General features: G+C 41.2%; 1 protein-coding gene across 1 annotated transcript in view; it reads left to right on the top strand.

Annotated features, from left to right (window-relative positions):
- The window catches only part of DOCK3 (dedicator of cytokinesis 3), a 172,301-nt gene that overhangs the window by 105,019 nt on the left and 43,248 nt on the right, over positions 1-24,034 (top strand). Inside the window, exons 16-29 of the mRNA XM_027640285.1 lie at positions 1,455-1,617; positions 2,068-2,174; positions 2,850-3,021; positions 3,684-3,781; positions 5,695-5,778; positions 6,124-6,224; positions 7,465-7,546; positions 11,739-11,909; positions 15,338-15,530; positions 16,038-16,165; positions 17,134-17,280; positions 19,308-19,406; positions 21,561-21,655; positions 23,549-23,624. Of these exons, the coding sequence (XP_027496086.1) occupies positions 1,455-1,617; positions 2,068-2,174; positions 2,850-3,021; positions 3,684-3,781; positions 5,695-5,778; positions 6,124-6,224; positions 7,465-7,546; positions 11,739-11,909; positions 15,338-15,530; positions 16,038-16,165; positions 17,134-17,280; positions 19,308-19,406; positions 21,561-21,655; positions 23,549-23,624 (1,716 nt within the window). The remainder of the gene's footprint in view (positions 1-1,454; positions 1,618-2,067; positions 2,175-2,849; positions 3,022-3,683; positions 3,782-5,694; positions 5,779-6,123; positions 6,225-7,464; positions 7,547-11,738; positions 11,910-15,337; positions 15,531-16,037; positions 16,166-17,133; positions 17,281-19,307; positions 19,407-21,560; positions 21,656-23,548; positions 23,625-24,034) is intronic.

Below are 24,034 nucleotides of genomic sequence, written 5' to 3'. Positions count from 1 at the left end.
TTGCAGTTCTGCTCTGTAGAGCTGCCACTAATCTACTCTCACTCCAACCTGTTAGTATCTGCAACACTTAATTCTTATTGCTGTATTAAAACCAGCACCTTTTGGCAGGATTGTGGCACTCAGTCCTCTCAAGGCTTACTTGAGAGGACTGAGTTGTGAGCTTATGCTGCAGTCACTCAGTTTGGATCAGAGCCTTTGCAGTGAATCTCTGTCCAGGGAGGCCCTTCTTGCATTGAATCCTGAAATTCCAGGGAATATTTTTTTCTTTATGGGCTCCTTTGCAAATTCTTCACTTTCTCAGAGCCAGAAGAATATTGCCAGAGGTTGAACTAACTGGGTCTGGTTAATGGGATATGCTTGACTGGGTAGTCAGATGATTACACATAAAAAAAAAATCAAAATTGTTGGTATTTTCTTGGGATAGAATTTAGAGATGCTTTGGGGAAATGACCAGTAGTTCTTCTTGTCATCACACCATTCTGTGGGGGGTGTTTTTGTATCAGAATTTATGTTGCATGTGTCATTCTGGGTCTGCTTAACTTCTGTTTCTTCCTGGATTCATTGTCCTTGGAGATGCTAAAGGTGAAGAATTTCCAAGCTGTATTTTTTCTACATGGTTTATGAGATGTCATCATATCTTTTGGTCTCTTTGCAAGTGCTGGGTCTAGAGCATAGGTTAGTGCTTTATATAAAAAAAAGTGCTTCCTACTCCTATTCATCACAAAGGATCTTTTACTGTTCTTACTTCAGGGCTTCAATATTTCACCCATCTTCACTTGTGCTCTGACTAAGGATTTCTGTATTTCCCAGCCAATATCAATTCATGTTTTTCTTCATCTGTATTTTGATAATACATAGACTGGGCAAGAACTCTTGAGCTTGTTATACCTAAAAGCAGAAATTTAAATCCCGTTGTATTTTTAGGTGATGACTATTACACAGAAATTCTTTGCTTCCAGTAAGGAAGTAACTTGATCAGAATTTTCTGGGATACTTGTTGAGACAGTTTTGAAAGGTGAACATTTTTAAGAGCTTGGAAAGTTCGAGTATCACTTCTGAACTGAGATACTGAAGCAGAAATCTGGAATGTCTGGAATACTAGAAGTCTAGTATTACAAGTGATGTTCCTGTTTTTTTTACTCATCTTGATATATGTGGTCTTAGGTGTCCATTGTATCTAGTCTCTGCTTGGTGGGAAACTTATCTTAAATAATAACTTAAGATACTGGAATTCACCCTGTATTATAGGTCTCCTAGCTCACCCTTTGACCCCAAACAGAGTTTAAAGATCTCTTAAAAAATTTTACATTTCACTGTGTCTGAGTTTCTGCTCTGACACTTGTTTTATGTCTACAGAAAGATATGAATTATAAAAAGGTTATCACCGTGGAATAAAATGACTCATCGGTAGTGATGTGATGTCTTCTATGTGAAATTGTTTTCTTTTGTTCCAGGACTGCATCAGCCTGGGCTCAGGAGAGCCGAGCAGGAGTGCTTATCACTCCTTTGTGCTCTACCACAACAACAGCCCCCGCTGGGGGGAGATCATCAAGCTGCCCATCCCCATCGACAGGTTCCGGGGCTCCCACCTGCGCTTCGAGTTCAGGCACTGCTCCAGTGAGTGCCAGGAGACCCCACTGCCAGCTTATGTTTGGATGAGGCTGTTACTGGGTGGAAAGCAGGAAAGGGATGCCAACCTAAAATACAGTGAAGGGGCCCTGCTAACCAGCTGGATTTATTAAACAGCATTAAAAGCATCATGAACAATCAGTGCAGAGCCAAGCACTGTGTAGATGTTCTCCCCTGCTGTTCTTTTGCTGTGTTTTTCTGTAGAATGTTTTCTTTACAGGATGACTAGTTTATATTTTGTTATGTTGTTTGGTTTGAAACTTGTCAGTCCTTTGCATAGAATTAGAAAGAAGAAATGAGAATTACAGAAGTTGTTTGTTCTGTAAGCTGTGGTGCTTTTTGTTAGGCATGTGGAGAAGTTAGTGAGTAACCTTGTGGTGTGTATGGACAGACAGAATATGTACTAAAACAATTCCTTCTTTCTATCTCTTGCCACAGCAAAAGACAAGGGAGAAAAGAAGCTCTTTGGTTTTGCATTCACCCCTTTGATGAGAGATGATGGCACTACCTTATCAGATGATATCCATGAGCTTTATGTTTATAAGGTACTGGTTCTTCTCTGCAGACTTTTCACCTGCTCATCTCCACTTTCAATGAGTAATGGTCATTACATTATCCTTTTCCTTCCTTATTAGAAGTATGTATGAGATTAATAGTTGTTTCAAAATTTTATAAATTCAAAATCACATGGTATGGATAGAGCCTTCTATTCTAGGTACATCTCACCTTTTCTATGCAGATGATGATGATCTATCTGCTGCTAATCCCATCCATTTTGACCTCAAACACACTGGTGTTCATGAGCATTCAGCAGTTCTTCCAGCTTATGGTGTTACTCTGTGCCTTTGTGTGATGACACTGTGCTGTACTTCAAATGCATCATGTTACTACAGCTTGGCAGCCCTGCAATGAGGGATTTGAGTGGTTGCTTTTTCTTACCTGGGTTTATTTCTTCAGTACAACTTTCAGACAGCAGTTGTACAGTTGGAAGGTCTTGATAAGTTCTGAAGAGTCAGTGCTTAGGAGCCCACAGTTTGTAGGGCTGGGCCTGTTTTGTGTGTGCACAGGCCCCAAAGGTGGTAAGCACAGCTTTTTCTTAGAAGTGTTTCTGTGCACCCAATAAAAAGATCAATAAAAGTACTGCTAGGCAACTGCTGAGGCTGTGAGCATGTGGGATGAGATGGACTAGGTACAGTCCATTCCGTGTCCTGTGCCCACAGTGTGATGAGAACAGCACCTTTAACAACCACGCACTGTACCTGGGGCTGCCCTGCTGCAAAGAGGATTACAACGGCTGCCCCAACATCCCCTCCAGCCTCATCTTCCAGCGCAGCACCAAAGAGACCTTCTCAGTCTCCACACAGCTTTCTTCTACCAAACTGACCCAGAATGGTGAGTAGCTCATCCTTCCAAATTGCCCAAGGCAGCAGGAATTAGGAAAGAGAGCGATAAGATGGGTATGTTTGTATTTTGCTTATGTTACTAAAATATTCTTTGGTTATAATTTCATTATATATATCATGCTGTTTCTGAAATGAGCAGAAACTTCTTTTGAGGAAATAAGGATATTGAGGGGTGACAGAGAAATTACAGATGTTATGTAAGAGCATTACAAGGTTAAAATGTTAAAGCAGAGTTAATTTTCATTAAATGATTGTAGAACAAAAAAGTACAATGTTAGCAGTTCTACACAATCCAAAATATGGTTTTTTTGGGTTTTACAGAGTTACTAAGTAAATAAAAATATGTCACAGCAGCATCCCTGAAGCACAAGAAGACAGGGTTGGATTGTCCCCAGTACAGTCAAATCAAATAGGGAAAAATGCAGCCTTTACTGTTTCTAAAGCACTTTACCATTCCTCCATTCATTTCTCTGTTAGTACTATTGACTTACTCAGTATTTTCCTTCTTGTTTTCTGCTATATATGTATTATTTCCCAAGAAATGAGAACTGTAAGAGGTGAAGTGTAACATGTGATGAATCTCTAGTGAGTCTGGGGTCCCCATTCTTCCCTCTGCGTGTGGTTCCAGCTCTTTCTCCCTCTGTTCTGCAGTGGATCTGCTTGCCCTGCTGAAGTGGAAGGCTTACCCAGATCGTGTGATGGATATTCTGGGAAGACTGAGACACGTCAGTGGCGAGGAAATTGTTAAGGTACTACATGAAATAACAGTCTGTGATAGTGAATTCAGACCCACATTCAGGCTTCTGAATGTTCCCTCTTACTGTGCTTTTTGATTCACACTGCGAATTTTTATTGTGTATGAATTGGGATTGTATTATGATGTGAAACTGAGCAGGAAAATACATTCCAGGGATTAGTGGATAGTTAGTCCTTGGGGTCAAATTAGAGCTAATCCTTAGTAAAATTCCCTCAGCCAGCTGTGCTGGGAGTGTTGGGTCCCCAGCACCAGTTGTTCCAGTCTGCAGGCCCACCCAGCTGCTGGAGCAGACACAGCCACTGGTAGAGGTGTTTTGGGCAGTCTTACCTGTTCCGGCAGTATTTCCTAAATGACAGTCTGAGACCTGGCCTGGATGTGGTTAGTCCTTAGTCCTTTCTAGAGGGGAGAAACAGCTGACTCAGAAAACTTGGCCGTCTCAAACAGGCAGTGCAGTCAATCTGCATTGATGTTTTGCAGATACCTTCCAAATGTCCCCATAAAGGACCTTGAAAGCTGAGTTTTGCTCAGGGGCCGCTGAACCATCCTGTCCCTTCCCAGCACTGTGAACTGCTGCCTAGAGCACCACTTGCTCTCTAGTGCTTCCAACCACCACCACCATTTCTGTCTCCCAGCTCATGATTTCACCATGTTTTGTAACCACTGTTGCTCTACGTGCCAATCCTTGTGTGACCTGAACTTCCTTAGGCCCAAGGAACCTTAAACTGCATTTGCATATTTGTAGTCTCAGCAAAATAACCCTGCATTCCACATATCCCTCTGATAATTTTAGGGGTGCTGAGAACTCTCCCTATTTCTGTAAATTGAGAAGTAAAAGATGATTTGTAACAGCAAACAACCAAGGAGAAGAAACCAAAACCAAATCCCATCACTTCATTAGTAATTTATGATTAAAACCACTTCACTGTAACTCATTTGAATGTTGCCATATCTGGAATGTTAGTCTTCCTGATAGCTTGGTAACAGTAACAGAAGAGCACAAACCCCATCTATATTGCAATTCTTCAAGAATGTCGTGTTTCGTATACTTTGTTTGCAGGATAGTACAAATGCTTGTTTTTTTAGAGAAAGACAAAGAAAGATGTGGATTAAATAATTTCATGGGGAGAAGTAATTGATTCCCTCCATAAATTCAGCTGCCATTTGGCACTGGGATATAAAGAACAGAATGCAGTAATTCAGAAAAAAAGAAATTTTATCATTCCAGAGACTTCATAAATTGTCATAATTTATTTCTTGTTTTCCACATCATAAATTTAAGTAGAATAGATTAAAAAATCATGAGAGAATGTGCAGCTGATGATCTTGAGCATCTTCCTTCACACTCATCCTTTTGAAGACTGTGCTTTCAGGAAGAAAATCACTGAATTGTCAGCGCTCAGCAAGCTGAGATATTAGGGGAGGAAAGAAGCAACTGGCAATATGTAACAGGACCCAATTAATGCTTGTTAGGAAAGCTTTACTTGCTGTCATATAACAAAAGTTTTCAGTATTAAACATAATTTGGAGCACCAGTTAATGTTCTTCCAAGCCTTAAATTTGATGCTGAACAGTCCCTGATACACTCTAATGTCTGCTACTCTTGTTAGGCAGCACTTTTAGTCAGCTCACAGTGAGAGGAACACTCAGTCAAGTTTACAAATCAGCCATGCAGTACATACTCCTTATTTTTTGTTTTTCTGTCATGTTTTTTTTTAGAAATACTTCTTGTAAAGAGAAAAAAAGCTTCTTAGTAAAAATCAAATGATATGGATGAAACTGAAGTGGTTTGTCCTCGGCAAGTTTTTCACAAAGATACCAACATGTATGAACTAATTAAAGCAGGGGAGAAATAACCTTTTGAGTACAATTTAATTTGAAATTCTTTGTTTGTTTGTGTCATTTTAGTTCCTACAAGATATTCTGGACACGTTGTTTGTAGTTTTGGATGACAACACAGAGAAGTATGGTCTGTTGGTCTTTCAGTCTTTGGTAAGCTCCTGGATTGTTATTTATCTCATGTTCAGTGAGTTTTAAGTTTCTTGTCATCATGTTGCTAGTGTTTTACTTCCACGAAATATAAAACATTCAGGTGGATCCAGCCTTGTGTTTTCTATAATGATCTTGGGTGAGGAGGGCAGGACAACCTCGGCAGATCTGAGGGCAGCAATATGTACTCTCACTTGGAAGAAGCAAACAGTGACATGTAATAACACAGACACTGCTTAAAGGAGCTCATGTATTTCATTGTTCCTTGTCTTGGGTAGCTTGTTTATAGATACTTAGCAACAAAGTGCAGTTTCCTGTAGTGTGGGTTCACTCCTTCATCTCCCACAGGTGTTCATCATAAACCTGCTGCGTGACAGCAAGTACTTCCATTTCCGGCCCGTGATGGACACCTACATCCAGAAGCACTTTGCAGGAGCTCTGGCTTACAAGTAGGTTTTGTTTATCCACCACTGGAATGATGTCACCATCAGAATCACACCCTTCCTTTCAGCAGTGGTTTCCAAAAGTAGAATTGCTCAGCTGGAAGTTTTCCAGCACAGCTGTAGGGAAAAGCTGCCAAATGTCACCTGAGCATGGCCAGACTTGGGCATTTCTCTTGCCCTTCTGAACTGGCAAATCTTGCTTCCTCTTTTTTTTGACTGAAGAGACACTCACTCAGCAACAGTTCATTATCAGTCTGTACTAACGAGCTACCAGGAGCATACACATTCCTTGTCTTAAGGACATTGGGATACAAGGCTGGAGTGAAAGCTCAGAAAAGTAACTTTAACTTCCTTTTCCAGACTAGACAAGTTTTCACATAAGATGATGTTCTGTTTGATTGCAATCTAATGTCAGCAGATCATAAATTTAAATTTCAGTTACTTTGAAGATTCTGCCTTATTTTCTAGTATTCAAAGAGTCTTGCATCAGATAATGAAATAGATTTTCTTAAAGCAGTAACAGTTCTCATTCAGAGTGTTGCTTTTCTTTTCTCTTAGACCATTTCCTTTGTATTTTTGAGAATATTTTATCTTTGGCCACAATAAACTATTAAAACCAGCTTATAATTGATTTTGATTGTTTTAAGCCATTCACATTTGTGTGTAATTAAAATAAATATAAAAAATATTCTGTCATTGGCAGGTACAAACCCATAGATACTATACAACACTAGAAGGCATAGTCATGTTCAGAAGATAAAAAGGTGTTCTGCTTTGTGTTGTCACCTCTTGCAGACAAAACAAATGGTTTTTGTTAGTGATGTCTGAAATAAGACATGGTTTTAATACACCTTTATAACAGTCCACATGGTGGTGTGTGCTTGGGAAAATAGATGTATGTATTTTCTTTGTGATCTTAGTTTCTAAAAACTTAGACGAAAGCTGAAATTTCTTATTACAAAAAAAAGATATATTTTGGTCTTAGAACCATTTCTTTATCAAAGCTGTCTCTTTAATAACATCTTTTTTATGTTGTCTTAATGTTCCATATGATCTAAGTCAATTACAGAGAAGAAATTATTTTCTGGTTTTGAAACTTAAATAAATGTATCAAGGACAACTATAACTGACCACTGAAATGAAGGGAAATGAGGCTGTTTTGTAGATCTCTCCTGACAAGCAAAATGTTTGTTGCCTGTGTGATTTTCAAGCAGCGCTGAAGGTTCCTTTTCCCTGTCCAATGCAGGGAGCTGATCCGGTGTTTGAAGTGGTACATGGACCGCTCAGCTGAGCTCGTGCGCCAGGACCACATCCAGGAGGCAATGAGGGTATGTATCCAATGGAGGTGCTGGCTGTCGGTCCCATCTGGGACTACAGGCTGTAAATACAGTCAAGGGTAGTGTGGCACTGACTTGTTATTTGTTTAATCAGATTTTTTCGTATATATATATATATATGTACCCTCAATTTTAATTTTAGGGAGAGATTCACTCTTGTGCAGAAAAAAATGGAAGAATCATGTCTCCTTAAGTCCTTTTGGAGGACTCCTGTGGAGAATTTTAGTAGGACTTACATCCATGGCCAGTGCATATACTGCATTTATGTGGTCTGCACCATGCCCTTCAAGCAGCAGCATTTTTAAATGCCTGAGGCACAGGTGCTGTGGGTCAAAGATTTGCTTTTCGTTTCTGGCTGTGGCACAGCTCCATTGTACTATGGGTTGAGGCTCTGGAGTATTTTAAGCAACAGATAAATGAGCCTTTAACTGGACTTAGATTTTTTGAATTAGCACTGCACAGGGCCTGAGCCACAGTTCCATGGCAAGAGTATGAACTCACAGGAGGGCACAGCTTTCCAATGGGGTGTGAAACACCAGGAATGTTTTTGCTGCTATTAGAGAGAAATCAGAGAATAAATCAAGTGTTGGTTTACCTTATGTAATTGTAAGCCAGGAAGATGGTGTGTCGAGTACATGAATACAAGATTCCAAAATTTGCAGGAAGGTGTTTCTCTTTGGTTGAATGTTCTGTCTCTGCTGCTGTCCAAACACTTAGGTGTGGGCAGTTGTAGAACTGGTAGCAGTGGCAGCATTAGCACTTGTTTTTTCTCACTTGTCAGTACAAATAGGTGAAGCATCTCCAGGTGAAGCCATTAACTCACTTTCCATCCTGTTAGGATCCTACTCAGATAATACAAGTGTGTTACACCAGTGTTTAATTTGTCCTGTGTAGATATTTACATCTTCTTTGTCGTGTTTTTCAACCACAGATTCATAGGGAATGGTAAAAATAGGGCAAAGACATCTTTTCAAGAAATTATTCTTTTTTTTTTCCCATCCTTATCCTTCCTCTTTTTTTTTAATTGCAAAGAAATCTGTTAAAATTGTGAGATGAGAGGAAGATCTCTAGCTGGAATGACTTCGAGGAGGTTTTCTTCCCTCTCAAACCACTCATTAGTGCTATATGCAGTGCAGCAAATGGAGATGTAGGATATTGTCCCTATGTGATCTGCATTTTTTGAATCTCATAGCAGTCCTCTTTGGAAATAGTAACAGTGTGAATGCTGGAGTGTCTCTCAGAAGCTGGGATTAGTCAGCTTACTGTTTGTGAATAAGTCATGTTCTGTCTAGGGATCCAAGGCAGTTGTTTGCCTACTGGGAATCTCAAGGACTTGTAACTGTTCCTTCCATGAGTGAGGTCAGTTTGAAGACCTGACAGCCCAAGCCTTTCCAAGCACAGGAATTACAATTACCACCAGAGTCTGTGCAGACCTAACAGCACATCCTCCACCAGCCACACTGCTGCCACATCTTATTCAGACAGTTGCCTTTGCAGGTGTATCTTGGAGGCCCAAATTAAGATCATTATTTTCTTTCTGTTACAGCCAAGTGATTGATTTCATTTCCTTCTTTGTTTCCAGATTTTATTTCAGGCATTTGGAGCAAGTTTGTACCAAACCCATTATCATTGCTAATGTGTCATTACCAGTGCTAGATTATACTGTTGGGAATTTCTGTGGTCTTTGATGTGCTCACTACATTCCTGGCATTAGTAGTTCTTATACTAAGAAAACAGGATAGCTCCTGATCCTTTTTTCCCTGAATTAGCTGTTAAGTGCAGTACCCTAAGGCTGGTGTTGAAATATCTCTGCACTCTTTTTTGGCTCTTGACCAGTCTTGCACATTCATGATGGATATGCAGATGTCTCATAGGATTCTGTTTTCCAGCCCTGGCAGTAGCAAGTGGTGCCCTAGAGTATTTCTAAAATTTCTCATCACCCTCAAGACTGCTCTTAATTCTGAAAAAACTCCTGTGAAACTGTAGCTCCTCTCCTGACGAACTGTAATGAAAAGGACACACCTCTACCTGTGCTAGAACACATTATATCATGTCCCTTTATTACATCCTAAACCAAGCTCCACATAACCTGCATCTGGGTACAGCTGCCTGTGCCTCCCTGGAGCCTTCTGTAATGAAGTGTCCATGAATGGCTCCACAGCCAGTTTTATTGTCCCTACTAATCATGACAAAACTTAGGAAGCTTCTCTAGGAGATGCCCTTCCAACTTCAGTTACCTTCCAGTAGTGGAACCACGGGTGGGGTTTGCCTGGATTGAGGAACCTGCTCACAGGGGAGAGCCGTGTGCTCACCAATTGCATGAACATGCAGACAGACTGCACTTGTGAGGGACCTCCTTTAATTTGATGCTGATTTTTTATAACATGCCAAACATAACAGAAGGCTGGAATTTTATTTCAGGGCACTTTTGTGTCCTTAGGAACATACATACATCGTGGTTGTGATTTTGTAGGTAGTTAGAGTCAGAGTTAGTCCCAGGTGCTGACTGTGCTAACGAGACTTGATTTGTGTTTTTAGCATCCCAGCCATGTGCCTGCAAACACATGGAACTTTGCACTTCACTGCCTGTGTGGCCACATTGTTCAGGTTCTAAGGATGTGCAGAGCCCTGCCATTTCCCCTTCCACAGGGAATTATGGAAGTTCATACAGAAATCTTCTGACTCATTGCAAAACATAAGCTTCACATTGAAGTTACGAGCTTTCGGGTTAGAATTATGGTTGTCTGTACCAAACCTATAAAACAGCTCATGTGAGCACTGACTGTGCTGGATTTGGTGTTAGCACAGAGATGTTAACCTGGAAGAGCTGACTGTGAACCAACTGACCTTTGCCTGGAAACCAACCAGAAATGCAACTGTTCTTTCCTGATGAAGTTCTGTGGTGTAAGGAAGCTTCACTGGGAGATGATTTAACACAGAATATAAATAATGTACTGCTGAATTGCCAAAGTTCCATGATTTCTGAAAAAGGAAAAAAAAGTCTGTCAGAGCCAGTGGCATTTTTGAAATCTGTGATTGCTGAATCTCCAGCCTGTTTATTTCCTGTGCTGAATTTTGAGGATATCATCAAACTATGCATCATGATCCTGTTTTCATTGTGAATCATGATAAACACTAAGGGAGGGAGTGAAGACCAGTGTCACTGATATTTAGTGCATTTCATGTTGACAGCTGTGTGCCCCAAGTGATCAGAAAGGCTGTGTGGGGTGTCACCCTGCAGGGTTGGTGTCTGGGAGAACTGTTGATAGGTTGGTAACTTGTCACAGTTGCACAGAACGGTGTTTTTTCTTCAGCAACGTTGATAAGTACAGTTCTCTATAATGCCATTTACAAAATTTTACGGATGTTTAGGTTGCAAATTCAGATTTACCCTGAGCATGTCACAGAACAACTTACTATTCTACCACAAACAGACCCAATGCTAGTCCTGCATCTCTCACACATCATGTACTGGGTTGAATTCCATCTTGGGTGTGGGTTATTCTCTCTCTGCTGGGTGCTCTCCAGGTTTTATGTGGGATAAAAAAAGGAAGACACCTTAACTTATCACAGTGTGAAGTAAAGAGGTGCTCACTGCAGTGCTGCTGCTCGTCCTGTGCTGCCAGAGGGCTTCACATGCTGCCCTTGTCTCCTGTTTCTCTGTCTGCATTTGTTTCTGTTGTGCATGTGGCTGCCAGAAATAAAGGTGAACGTTGCTGTTGTGTTCAAATAGAAAAGCAGATTTACTTATTTCCAGGTAACCATTCTGCTGTTCCAGTGACAGTCCACTGATTGTAATCTAGATTAGCTAGCTCAAATAATTAGTGGTACCATTTGAAAGTAAACTGGAGAACAGCTTCTTCTGTCACTTCAGTCACTGTACCAAGATTTTCCTAAAATTATGTAGCTCATATTTGTCTGTTTGACTTTAGTGCATACTTTTTTTTGTTAGTGGGACATGCTAGTAACAAAGATTATTGCTTGAGAATGGGTACTTGCCTATGAGTAGCTCTTCCTTAACTGAATTATATAACTTATAAAACCTGTTTTTCTTTCTCTTTTCTAAAGCTGAAGAATTTAGTAATTATGCACCTAGAATCTTTCCTGGTTCTCTTTAAAGCTCCTTTATTTTTCTTTCTCTCTTTTTCTCTGTCTTAATCTCCTTCCACTCCTGCTCCTTAAGGCCTTGGAATATCTTTTCAAGTTCATTGTCCAATCTCGGATCCTTTACTCCAGAGCTACTTGTGGAATGGAGGAGGAACAGTTCCGCTCCAGCATCCAGGAGCTTTTCCAGTCCATCAGATTTGTGCTCAGCTTGGACAGCAGGAGCTCTGAGACTCTCATCTTCACACAGGTTTGCTATTTTTTACACTTCCACTGGCAAACCAAGAGGCAGCTGTTTTCTGCACGGGTAGTAGTTGTGGGCACACGGGGATTAAATGCAGATTAATAGAGTTTTCCCCTCCAGCAAGCTGATGATTCTGGAAAACAACACAGCCAGTTGAAGGTGTTAGGCAGTAGCTTTGCACAGGTGAGCTGGACTGTGGGCTCTCAAGGGGAAGGTGACTTGTCACATGAGAACACAGTTTTTGCTCTTCACAAAAGTAAACTGCATTTTTAAGTCTCATTCACGTGTCTGACTGTTGGCCTCAAGAATTTTTAAATCCTTAATTATAATAGTTCAAATCAATACTTACAGTCATATCAGCATCACAGTAGAGAAGTTCAATTGACGTACTCACAGTCAGGTAAACTTAATTCCAGCATACACTAAAATTATGGTCAGAATCATGTGCAGCCTGACCCACAAGCATGTTGTGATACTCACATTTCATACATCATTTTAAATATGGCCCAGGGGACTTCACAAAGACTTCACGTGAGCTTAAGCTACTCCTCAGAGTGAGTGAGGATGGTGCTAAGTTTTGATTCCTATTTTAAAGATCACTGTAGTACATTACATACTTCTGCATTTGAAAGTTCTAAACAGTAATGTCAAATGTGCTGCATGGACCTCTGCTCAGATGTCAGAAGGGACCACCTAGAGTTCCCTGGTAACATGAAGGTGGTTTGTCCTCACTAATACAGAATTACAGATGTTTTGAATGCCTGCTGTGGTTTGCCAAAGCAGCAGCTGCTGTGAATGGTGCAGCCAGGCAGTGACTCCACTGGTTAGGGAAGCTGCCAGTGCTGTGATCTCTTTCTTAAGGAGCTGCTCTGAAAGCTTTCGAGAACAGCTGCTCTAATCTTTTATTTAATCACCCATTAGTGGGTATGGTAAATGGGCCAGGAACATGAGAAATCAGTGCACAGAATTTTGCAGACAAAGTGATGGTGAATAGAAACAGCATCTTATGATTGTTTTCCAGTTGTGTCAGTCACAAATACAGAGGGAGACTCACTTTGAGGATGGGGGTATTCTCCCTTTTTCCTCTTTGTTTCTCTTTATTTATTTTTCCCTCCTTTCTCTCACTATGGTACTTCTTACTTTGGACTTTTGTAATTTATAAAGCCTGTCCTTGTTTAATCTTTGAAAAGTTTGCTTTTTGTTTCCCCCTTGCCACTGTGTTGCCCCTCGATCCCACTTGCCCCATAGGCCTCCCAGCCTGGAGGGCAGGTGAGCGGAGCCGGGACTTGTGCCCCACAAAAATGTGGGGGCACGTCAAGGCCGTCATTTAACTGTGTAAGTAACGACCCCACAGCTGCACAAGTGTTTTGTCATGGATGTTCCCAATTAATCTCTCTTCCCTACCCCAAACCCTCTTTTTCCTGCATATAAATTGGAATTTCACGTTTAAGTGGCTGGTACTTTGAAACTAGGAGATGTGGAGTATTTCAGTATTAATGGAACAGTTTATGGCATCCACACATTGAAAAGACAGTACTGAGGGTGTACACAAGATTCTGTAAGTCAAATTGTTCAGGAGAGCCAAAGATTTGTTTATATTTGATTATTAGTTCTGGAAATCTGGACAACTGTTAAATACCTATAGAAATACTCGAGGCCCTGGCAAACATAATTTCCCCCACACTTGTGCTCGTCTCCAGGATATTTGAGAGATCTCAGTATAATTCTTTCCAGCAATGAGAGTAAAACTGATTTCCTTCCTTCCAGGCAATTAGTTTGACATGAGTAATGTTCCAGCCTATTTTAGGGTGTTGCACAAAAATGGGCCCTTCAAGGAACTGATGAAACGATGAAACCTCAAGAGAGCTCAGAGGTTCCTGAAGAGATCCCATACATCCCCTCAGATTGCTGCTGGATATACAGAAATCATTCTGCTTTACAAATAATAACTAGAAAGTTGAGGAAAACTTCTGTAAGGGGGCCAGTATTGTAATTTCACTTGTATTATCCCAAAGATAAAGATCTGTGACTGTTCCAGCCTTCCAAGAGTACCATGAGCTGTTGAGATGACTCAGACTTGTTGACTTTGTTAGTACATTGTATGTATGTAGCAACAAATAGGTGACAACACCCGGGAGGCTTTGTGGGGGTTTGTGTAATCTGAGGGGATGGTAACAAAATGAGGTGTTGAAAGAGGTAAACTTACATTCAGAATAATTTAATGAGCTCTACAGTGTTAGTTGTAAAAATAACTTAGATTTTGCTCAAACACTATTAAGTAGATTTTGTTGTTGTTTGAAGGAAAAGATACTTGGAACACAGACTCAGCAAAGGACGAGCCTGGGTATTATATGGATTAGGGGAGGCATGTCAGTATGAGGGAGGTAGAGAAATGTTTATGCAATGGGAAAACAAGTCTGTGAGGAAAAGGAAATACTGAGAATACTGAAGTGGTGAGACTCTGGAAAGGCAAAGCTGAACAGAGGTCTGCACAAATTCTGGTACATCTGAACTTCTGCAGAAACTCAGTGTGGTTTGTGTGGAGAACTTTGGGCAGGAGAGGTGGAAATGGCACAAAGGGAAGAGTGGAAGTGGGACCAGTTCAAGAAAGCAACTGTGTGGGAATTTAAGTAGTTATAAGGAGGTATGGACCTTGGCTAGGATACAGAGGAAGAAAGAGAAGAATTATAAAACATTAGAGGTGTGTGGCAGTTTTCTAGTAGGACATCATGTCTGTGCAGCTTCAGCACAGGGCAGTGCATGGAATTTTCCACTCTTGTGAAGAAATTAATTGAAAAATGGGAAATAGGAGATGAAGAGGTTTTTGTTGCTGTTGTGCTGATACTGTTTGCACTTGAGGAAGCACTTCCAAGGATAACTCCAGCTTACTGGAAATATCTGTTACTGCAGGAATCACATGTGCACTCGCATGATGTGATGCCTCCTTCACGTGAAATCACACCCCACCCCCTGTTGCAGAAATCCTGATGTCACATGGCAGTGCTGCTGTGGTTAAGGGTCTGCCAGCATGTTCTTCAGGATATTTTCTGAAGAGTTTTAACTGTCTTGGGTAGTTGCTTAGTACAAAAAATTTGTGTGGAACTCTAATCAGAAGCAAGTGTTGTATTTATTGAAAAAAGTAACAGAAATGGACTATTTTTGTCCTCTGATACCTCAGTTTTTTCCTGTGTTTTAAACTGTGTCCTGAAGTGCAGCCTTTGAAGCTGTACCTGTGTGCTCCACTTACTGTGAGAGTATTGCAGCAGCACTTGATGTTAATATACTACGTGTGATTCGTTCACGGCGAACTTTAGGAATCACGAAAACATGACCAGCAGCCACAGCAGCCCTTCTGGCAGACCCTTAATTCAGTTTTACTGCTGCTCCCATCTCACCGCCCCGGCTGCAGTGACAGAGTTCCCATCCCTCCCCAGGCCGCTCTGCTGAACTCCTTCCCCGCCATCTTTGACGAGCTGCTGCAGATGTTCACGGTGCAGGAGGTGGCCGAGTTCGTGCGGGGCACCCTGGGCAGCATGCCCAGCACTGTGCACATCGGGCAGTCCATGGACGTGGTGAAGCTCCAGTCCATCGCCCGCACCGTCGACAGCCGCCTCTTCTCCTTCTCAGGTGAGGCACCGGCACCCAGGGCCAGTCCTGCTGCTGACCCAGAGCACAAACACATCATGTTATTTGGCCAGATCTCACTTGATGCTTTGCATTGCTCTGCTACTGTTGCCATGGTTAGGAAGAAAACCTCCTTTCCTTCTTATGCCTAAAGAAGCAGGGGGATAGTCATGTGAGAAACCCACCACGTTCCTTTAAAGTATCACTAATCTTCACAGTATAACTTCAGTATTTCTTCGGCTCAGCCTTCTAGTAATTCTTTTAAGAACTGAATGAAAGACGGTTGAAGATTGTGAGTTTATTTCACACATAAAAGTGTGAATGAAAGAAGTAATGAAGGTAATAGTGGGAGATATAAAGCACCGTTGGGTTTATCTTCCCTCAAGTTAGTGCACTCAAATTATTCTTCTCAGTGAGAATGGTAACAGCACAGAATCTTGTTTAAACCATCTATTGTAATTGTTTATTGATTTTTTTTCCTTAAATTTGAAATTATTGTCCTTCTTTCAGAGTCCCGGCGCATCCTGCTACCTGTAGTTCTTCACCACATTCACCTTCACCTACGACAGCAGAAGGAGCTACTTATCTGCTCTGGGATCCTCAGTAGTATCTTCTCCATAATCAAGACCAGTTCTTTGGTAAATCTGCTGCTTGATTTTATTTTTTTTTTCTTAATTCCACCACTGATTTAGTAAGATGAAGACTGAGAGATTTTTACAGGTTTATACAGGTTTTTCGAAGAAACTTTTAAGAACAAAATTCTGCTAACTGTCAGCAGGAGAACATCTGAAATGAGGGTCTGGATCTGTGTGTGTGACTCAGAGCATTCTGATTACACAGGGTTCTTGCTCTTAGGAGGGGAAAAACGCACACGCATTCACCAGGTTTGACACTGTTTAATTTTCTTCATCCAAGCCCAGAACTTAGATGTCAGTGGAATTTAAAAACTCTACACAGCTCGAGGACTTGTAGTTCTGCAAGAGACAGTAACTAGCACTTTGTGGTTCACATTAAGAGAATACTCTGAAATTATCCAATCAATGAAATCCCACTTAGTTCTGGAAATTGCTGCTGAGTTTAAACACCCAGCTTTGATGGTCATAATACTCTGATCTCAAATGGTAACCAGATCATTTAAAGCAATGCTCACAAAGAAGGGCTGGGGAAGCTTCCCCAGCTGACTCTAAAGTAGGAAACTCATGGTGCTAAATATAATTCCATGTGTATTTCCAATTACAAGTCATGATTCTGTGTGAAAGGAATGAGATGGAAGGTATCATGGAAATCAGCTAAAATAATACTACCATGAAATAAAGGTTCCTGAACATAATTTGATCCCATTGTGGTTCTAGACCTTTGATTATAGATTTACCTTTATGACTGTGACCATGAATGTTTCCATCGGAGAGTGTCGAGGTAACACACACACACATGCTGGCAGAACAACAGGATCTGGTACCAGTGAGGAATTTGGTTGCACTTGGAGCCTCTGTTATGGAACTCTCTATCCAGACAAGGTTGTGGTATGGCTGACTCAGCAGAATTGTCTTTGCCGGTTCCATTCTCCCCAGTTTCTAACTGTCTGTTTGCTCACCACTTGCTGTAGGAGGGAGATGTCGTGGAGGAGGTTGAGATGATGGTGGAGAGCCTCCTGGACGTGCTTTTACAAACTCTGCTTACAATCATGAGTAAATCGCAGTCTCAGGAGGCGGTAAGAGGGCAGCGCTGCCCGCAGTGCACAGCAGAAATCACTGTTAGTAACTAACAATCAGTTTCTATTTCCTGCTTCTCTAACCTTTGGTTCAGTCCCTCACCACCACTGGCACCTCATCATCATCTCTGCTGCATGAACACCCAGGGCTTTGGCTCTTTCCCTTAATAAGCCACAAACCCGTTCCTTCCTCCATGCACTGCAGGAAGCAGTGGAGCTCAGGAAGCTTTTGTGGCTTTCCAGGTTATTTTCTTGTTTCTCTTTGCAGCTCGGATTAAGAGTTATTAATTAAAACTTGAGGCCTTGGGGAGCTGCCTCGAGCTTCACCCCTAAGTAGATGTCACCAAGGGCTAGATGAGCATGAGGCCGTGATTCCCAAGACTGAGAATGTGATAATGCTCAGTGGTTGTCCCTTTGCTAAAACACTCTGGAGAGCTTCTGTCCAGGGTCCCGGAGTATTTATTTATTATACTTTTTCCAAAGAAATTAAGAGATCCTAAGTCAAGTGAACTGTTGAGCTTGGTGGGGAAAGAGGGAGTGTCCAGGCTGTGTCCAGGCTGCCAGCATAAGCCACAGGGAAGAAATTTTTCTTTGCTGTGCAATGGAAGAGAAGAAGAGGAATAGAATTTTGTCATTCAGCTTTCTTCTTTTCAGGATTTGTGCCCTTTCCTATTCTAGCCTATTTTGGTCTATTTTTGCTTGTCGGAATCTCTAATGCAGCTTTTGCACAATGTGGGATGTTGAGCTGCTGTTCAGAACATCCTTTTTTTAGACTTGCTTTTTTGTCAAGTGGCTGAAGCCTCAGCGGTGCTGCTGGGGGCCGATGTGCACTAAGGTACCCTTCTCACACAGGGCTGTATCTTCCCTCGTTAGCTCAGATGATGAGATGTTCTTTGATACAGGACAAGAAAAGGGCTGGCTTGCAAATGTCCAGTAACCTCTCGGATTCCCTTTACTCCTGCCATTTGACTTACTGCTGTTTACCACATGCCACCTCACAGAGAAAAGCACACCTTTCTTCCTAATGAAGTTCAACCCTGTAAAGTTTATTGGAACAACCTTTGTCAAAACTTCTGGGTAGATGGTTGAGTCAATTAGAAGAAAAAAAAAAAAAAGAATGGGCAGTCCCAAGTCTAAAATCCCCTCGTATTTGTTCCTGAATTTATACATCACAGCACAGTGATATGTGGATTCTTACTAGATACTGCTCAGAATGTAGTCTGTATATTTTACAAATTAGTTACTCATTGTTGCAGAAAAAAACAGTGTTGTGCAAGGGACTGGCAGTCAAAACACCCAGTACTGATGTTCTTGGCACTGCCTTGCTTGTTCTCTTGGACAGATTGCTTAACTTCTCTGTGCTTTGCTTTCAGATTTGTAAAATGGGGGAGCTCCTCTTTGGAAAACACTTTGGGATGCTGTGGTAACTGGTTAGGGGGCATCTGCTTTGCAGGGCAGAAATGTAATTGTAGCTCATGTGGGCTTATCCACACCATACTCGGGGCATCTGACTGTAATCCTGTCAGTACTGCAGCTATGACAGCACAGATCTTGGTGAACACTAATAAGCCATATATTTACAAGATTCCAGACACCTTCTGTAGCCCAGCATGATCCCAAGCTGTCACTGCTACACTGGTCTGAGTGTCTGAGCCAATTAGTCCCAGTAATTCCTGGTATGTCGGCATGAGCTGCAGTCACACCTCTGATAGACACTGGTTATTAAGTGCCTGAAAAAGGTGATTGTCAAAACCTGCATGCTTGGAGGGTGATTCGTTCACATCTGTATTAATAATACAAAATTATTTTTGATAAGACTGCAACATTGGTTAAAAAACCTTTAAAACTGGCATCTGTGGAGGAGCCTCTGAGAGGTGTATTGCTGTGTATTAACAGTAATTGAGGAACTGTTAACCTGCAGTACTTTTAATCTCTGCATGACAGCTTTCCCCTCATAGGCATTGGGGCCATTTCAGACCCCTCCCTTTATACCTTCCCCCGGGTTAAGTTTTTTTGTTTATGAAATTTCAAGATTGTCTGAATCAAAGAGTTTCTCATTTGGTCAACAGGGAGAATATGTCTCCTGCCTTTTATCTTTGCTTCGTCAGATGTCAGACACTCACTTCCAGCACTTACTGGACAACTTCCAAAGCAAGGATGAACTGAAGGTACACCAGGATACCATGTTTGTAGGGTGATTCCCTCAGAAAGGGAGAGCAGAGGGGAATCTCTCCAGCATCACTTGCTCTGCTAATCATTCCCATCCACTGGCACTCTGTTCAGGGATCTTCCTTTCACTTTTGTAATCAGAGGTGTTGTGTTGCAAAAAACATTTAAGACCACAGGGCACCGAATTAGCTTTATAACAGCAAATAAAGTCCCAAGATAGATGTTGTTCGACATAAAGGATCTCGTAATTGTGCCATATAAAACACACTCAGAGGAACAGGGCTTTTTTTAATCCTGTGAATGTGAAGTCAGTTGTTGTAAAGCATTTTACTAGATGTTCAATATGCATTGGAGCTTTCTTGCAAAGAGCATTGATTTTATGCCAAAAGAGAATTTCAAGCCTTTTGGGGGATACAGATGTCTCTAGCAGATGAAATCTTTTTTGGGAAAGCAGTAACCTTACCACTCCACTTGCTGCACCCTTCTTTGTGAACATTAACTTAAATTAGGGCTCTCCAGGAACAGCAGGGGTTGGGGAGGGGTGCAAACCTTGCTGGTGGCTTTTTGCCTCTGACATTTTGAAATGGCACATCTCACAAAAGCAGAAACTTTTTACCTCAGCTTCCTTTGGGAGGAGGAGTATCTCCAATGACAACCTGTTTAAAAGACAGAATAATCTTATAAATAAAGACAAGCTTTTATGTAAAATGCTTTTGGTTAGCATGGCACTCACTAAAATATACACAACAAGAACAATGTGATGTGGCGGGAACTTCTGTTGCCTTAAGAAATGAAATGGAGAAACAGTGAGGAGTCCTTTCTGAATAGGCTTTCAGCTTCTAAATGTGTGTGTATATAGAGAGGCTGAATAAATCAGGGAGATGAATTTGGGATGATGAAATTCTTACCTTTAGGTCGCAGGAATGAGTGTATCTGAGGTTGATAGTTGTCCGAGATTACTGCCTTTCTGGTAACTTTCAAATGGTTCACAGGAAAATGATTTGGTAAATTAATTCCTATTACATTTTAATATTTATTTTAAAAGCTATCTAAACTATAGTTCTTATTTCAGACCCATGAAAAAGGTCATTGAACTGAAATTTGTCTTTATGCCCATAAGAACAAACACTGTTGCATCTCTGATAATCTCAGGGTCTGTTCCAGGAAGGGAACAAAGGCTGAAGATTTTATATCCAAATGTTTTTTCAGCTCTCAGTTGACCTAATAAAATATATTGCTTTTTTTCCCCTTCAAATATTGCTATAATAATATTTTCAGTATTTTTTTCTGGCATGGAAAGGCATTATGTTCACTTATCACTGTTACACAAAGGGCAAAATAGGGCCAAAAGTCAAGGACCTTCTAATGCTTTACTCCGTGCTCAGTTACACCAGGATATTAATCACACACTCCCCGTTAAGGCATAATGGTGGGATGGTTTTGAAGAAACCTTGTGCTTTTCCTTTCAGTACCATCTTGGTTTTATGTGGAAGTAAAACAATAAAATCATAATTTGCGAAAACTTGGCATGTTTAATCCTCACTGTTGTTCTGTACAGACATAGAGGTGCAGGTAGTCAAAAACCAGAAATGTCTTCAGGTTTGGGGACTTTTTTGGAAAGCAAATATTCACCTGAATGTGTTTAAGAGCTGTTTGCTGCTGCATGTTGCCAGAAATGGGGTTTTCAGTTACTATTTTAAAAAGAGTGTGTAGGAGTTTTATTGGGCTTGGGTGTGTGGTTTGTTCTCGAATTTGTGACGTAAGTGCAAAGAGATTTGGACAGATGAATTAATTAAATGAATGCATAAATAAGTGATCATGAGTCCGGTATATTTGAAAATAGCTGCAAATTGACACTGGAACTCTCTGTGATAATGTGAGAAGTCATATACAATTATGCACATAGGAAGATTTTCATCTTACTGTAGAAGTTAAGATTTAAAAGAAGTTGCAACTTGTTCAGTACATATTAGATGCAAACAAAAGGAATAGAGCCATATCCAAAAATATGTTGCTTCCATTTTCCAGCTGAATGGCCTTGCAACACAAAGCTCAAGTGGAGCACACTTAGTTGAATTGTCTTTCTTGTAGTCAAGAAAATAGATTAATCTGCAGCTGCTGGGGATGTTTAATTTTTTTTCCCTGTGTGACAGGAGTTCCTCCTGAAGATTTTCTGTGTGTTTCGGAACCTGATGAAGATGAGTGTCTTTCCTCGAGACTGGATGGTGATGAGGTTGCTCACCAGCAAGTAAGTAGAGAAGCAGGTGCAAAGTGTTGACATTCTGTTATCAGAATTCAGGCCGTTAAAACCTGTGATATTGTGTTTCATCAGGCTGGGACCAAGACAGGAATTCTGTAGTGCTCATCCTCATTCTGCTGTTATTTTAACACTCTGGACCAAACCTCTGTGTTTGTCCTGTTTGTTAAATGTCTCTGTTGGAATGGACATGACACTGAAATCCACTAGAAAGGTTTATTGTATAGAAGAAACCACCAGCTTGCACTTTTACAGCTCCTTTTATCCATTTCTTAGGCACAGGTATTCTTTACAGATAGGTTAATTTCAAACACAGCGGCACAGTCTCATGGCTGATAGGTTGACTCTGTCAGTGTTACTTTCCCACAGTCTCTCTGCACATCTGTTCTGTTATCTTTTATGTTTACATCTTGCTCACTCACTTTATCCAAAACAAGTTCTCGTTTCTCACAGACAGCTTTCCTCCTGGTGCTTTTCCCTTCGTTCAGGGTACATCGATGTGTTGTCAGGGCTAATGCCTTCATTCTCAATCATATTCTCATTCCATGTTAGGGTGTCGGTCCAGCCGAAATTCCCCACAGTTAAACTCTGCCAGTGTTCACAGACATCAAAGACTTGGAAGTTCAAAGCCAAAGATGAGGGAGCTGCCCTGAGGGTGAGCTCCCCACACCAAGGGCTGCTAACAGGCCTCTCCCTCCCCTACTCAGGGAATCGTTGCATTGAACATCTGTGCCTTCCCATAAACATCACCCCTGAACCGACCTGGAGGGAGGACTCAGGTATTTTGGAAAGGGAGCAGCAGAGCCCAGTGATGGCACCAGAGCATTACACACAGAGATACTTCTCAATGCAGTTGTTATCTACCATTTTAATGCTTTGTTTTGTCTCAGTTTGCTTGTGGTGGGTTAAGCTCTGTGCTGTTGGGATTGGCACATTGCTCAACACAGGGTGGCTGGAATTATTTAGTAGTCTCCTTAGCTAAACTGGCTGTGGAATTACCACTGACTGAAAGACAACCAGAGGGTTCCCATTACAAGGAAGCACCATGGAAGTGTTCCTAAGGGCTGCCTGCTCAGCTGAGCTGAAAGCTCTGAGTCCACCCTGCTAATGAGAAGTGAAAGAAGTGTGTTGCAGTATTTCAAGTGTAAAGACTCAGTGAAGTTCTGTAGGAAAAGCAAAGCCCACGTGAGAGAGCAGCTCCCTCAGATGCTGCAGGTTATCACTTCCTTTTGGTGTTAGTTTGCCCCGAACCTTTACACTCACAGGTATATTTAGAAGTGTTACTGGAGTATTGCTTGCATGTGAATCAGATGTGCTTGCTTTTTTGGTACTATTGCTGCCTTATCTACATGGTATTTATTAATTTCTGAATTTATCACATGCCTTGATTGCCTTTCACTGAGGTGCATTTAACCACCAACAAAAAAACCCCACAGGATCAAAAACTGGCAAAATACAAATATCTTGAGTTGAATGTGAGGCCAGGCAAAGGACCATGGTATAGCAAAGAACAAAGGTAGCTCAAACTTTTTGAGTTGCTCTTCTCTGGGGAAAAAAATTAATCTTTCCACGTAAAATAAGAAGAAAAGGAGTGTCTTCTTCCATTTCATTGGAGGTCATAGGGCCCAACCATGCAAAATAGACAGGATTTTAAATGCTACTGTGTGAATTTCAAAAATTACAATTATGGTGAAGGTTCTTAATTTTGTATGTTCATTAAAGCACAGAAAGAAAGGTGATTTCTGTGCAAATCTTACGGTGATTACACAAAGAATGCTCATCTCTGTACCTAAAGTTAAACCAGCACCACCAACCACTGTAAAATGTTATACTCCAGATTCAAATGTTCTCTTTTTGTTTTCTTCTCTTTGTTTTCACCTGCAGTATCATAGTTACAACAGTTCAGTACCTGTCTTCTGCGCTGCATAAGAATTTCACAGAAACAGACTTCGATTTTAAAGTAAGAATTGATTCTCAGAAAACGTTCTGACATCTTTTTAAACCAGCAGCAGTAAAGGAGCAAGAGCTGCTCTCTGCATTAGCTGATTATATTTGCAACATTTATCTGGGTGTCTGTGAGGAAGATGACCTGATAAAGGACAGGGGTGGGAATCTGCTGTGGAATGCAGGGGAAGTAGAACAGATACAGCGTGAGATGAAATCAGGGAAATTGAGCCCTTTGTAAAGGAAACAACTGTCTCCGTGAGCAGTGGAGCTAATGGAATGTGCTGGCTTCCAGATTGATGGCTGATGGAATGTAAACTCAGGCAATGCTCTTCCTGAAGTTGGAGTATTAATGGTCTTCCTCTCCCAAAGGTCTCTCATTCTGGCTGCTGACATAAAAAGGGGAGGAACATGGGATCTTAGGCA

The sequence above is a fragment of the Corapipo altera genome, unplaced genomic scaffold (genome assembly GCF_003945725.1).
Source record: "Corapipo altera isolate COAL_440 unplaced genomic scaffold, ASM394572v1 55, whole genome shotgun sequence".
NCBI lineage: Eukaryota > Metazoa > Chordata > Aves > Passeriformes > Pipridae > Corapipo > Corapipo altera.
This window is presented reverse-complemented; position numbering and strand designations above follow the sequence as displayed.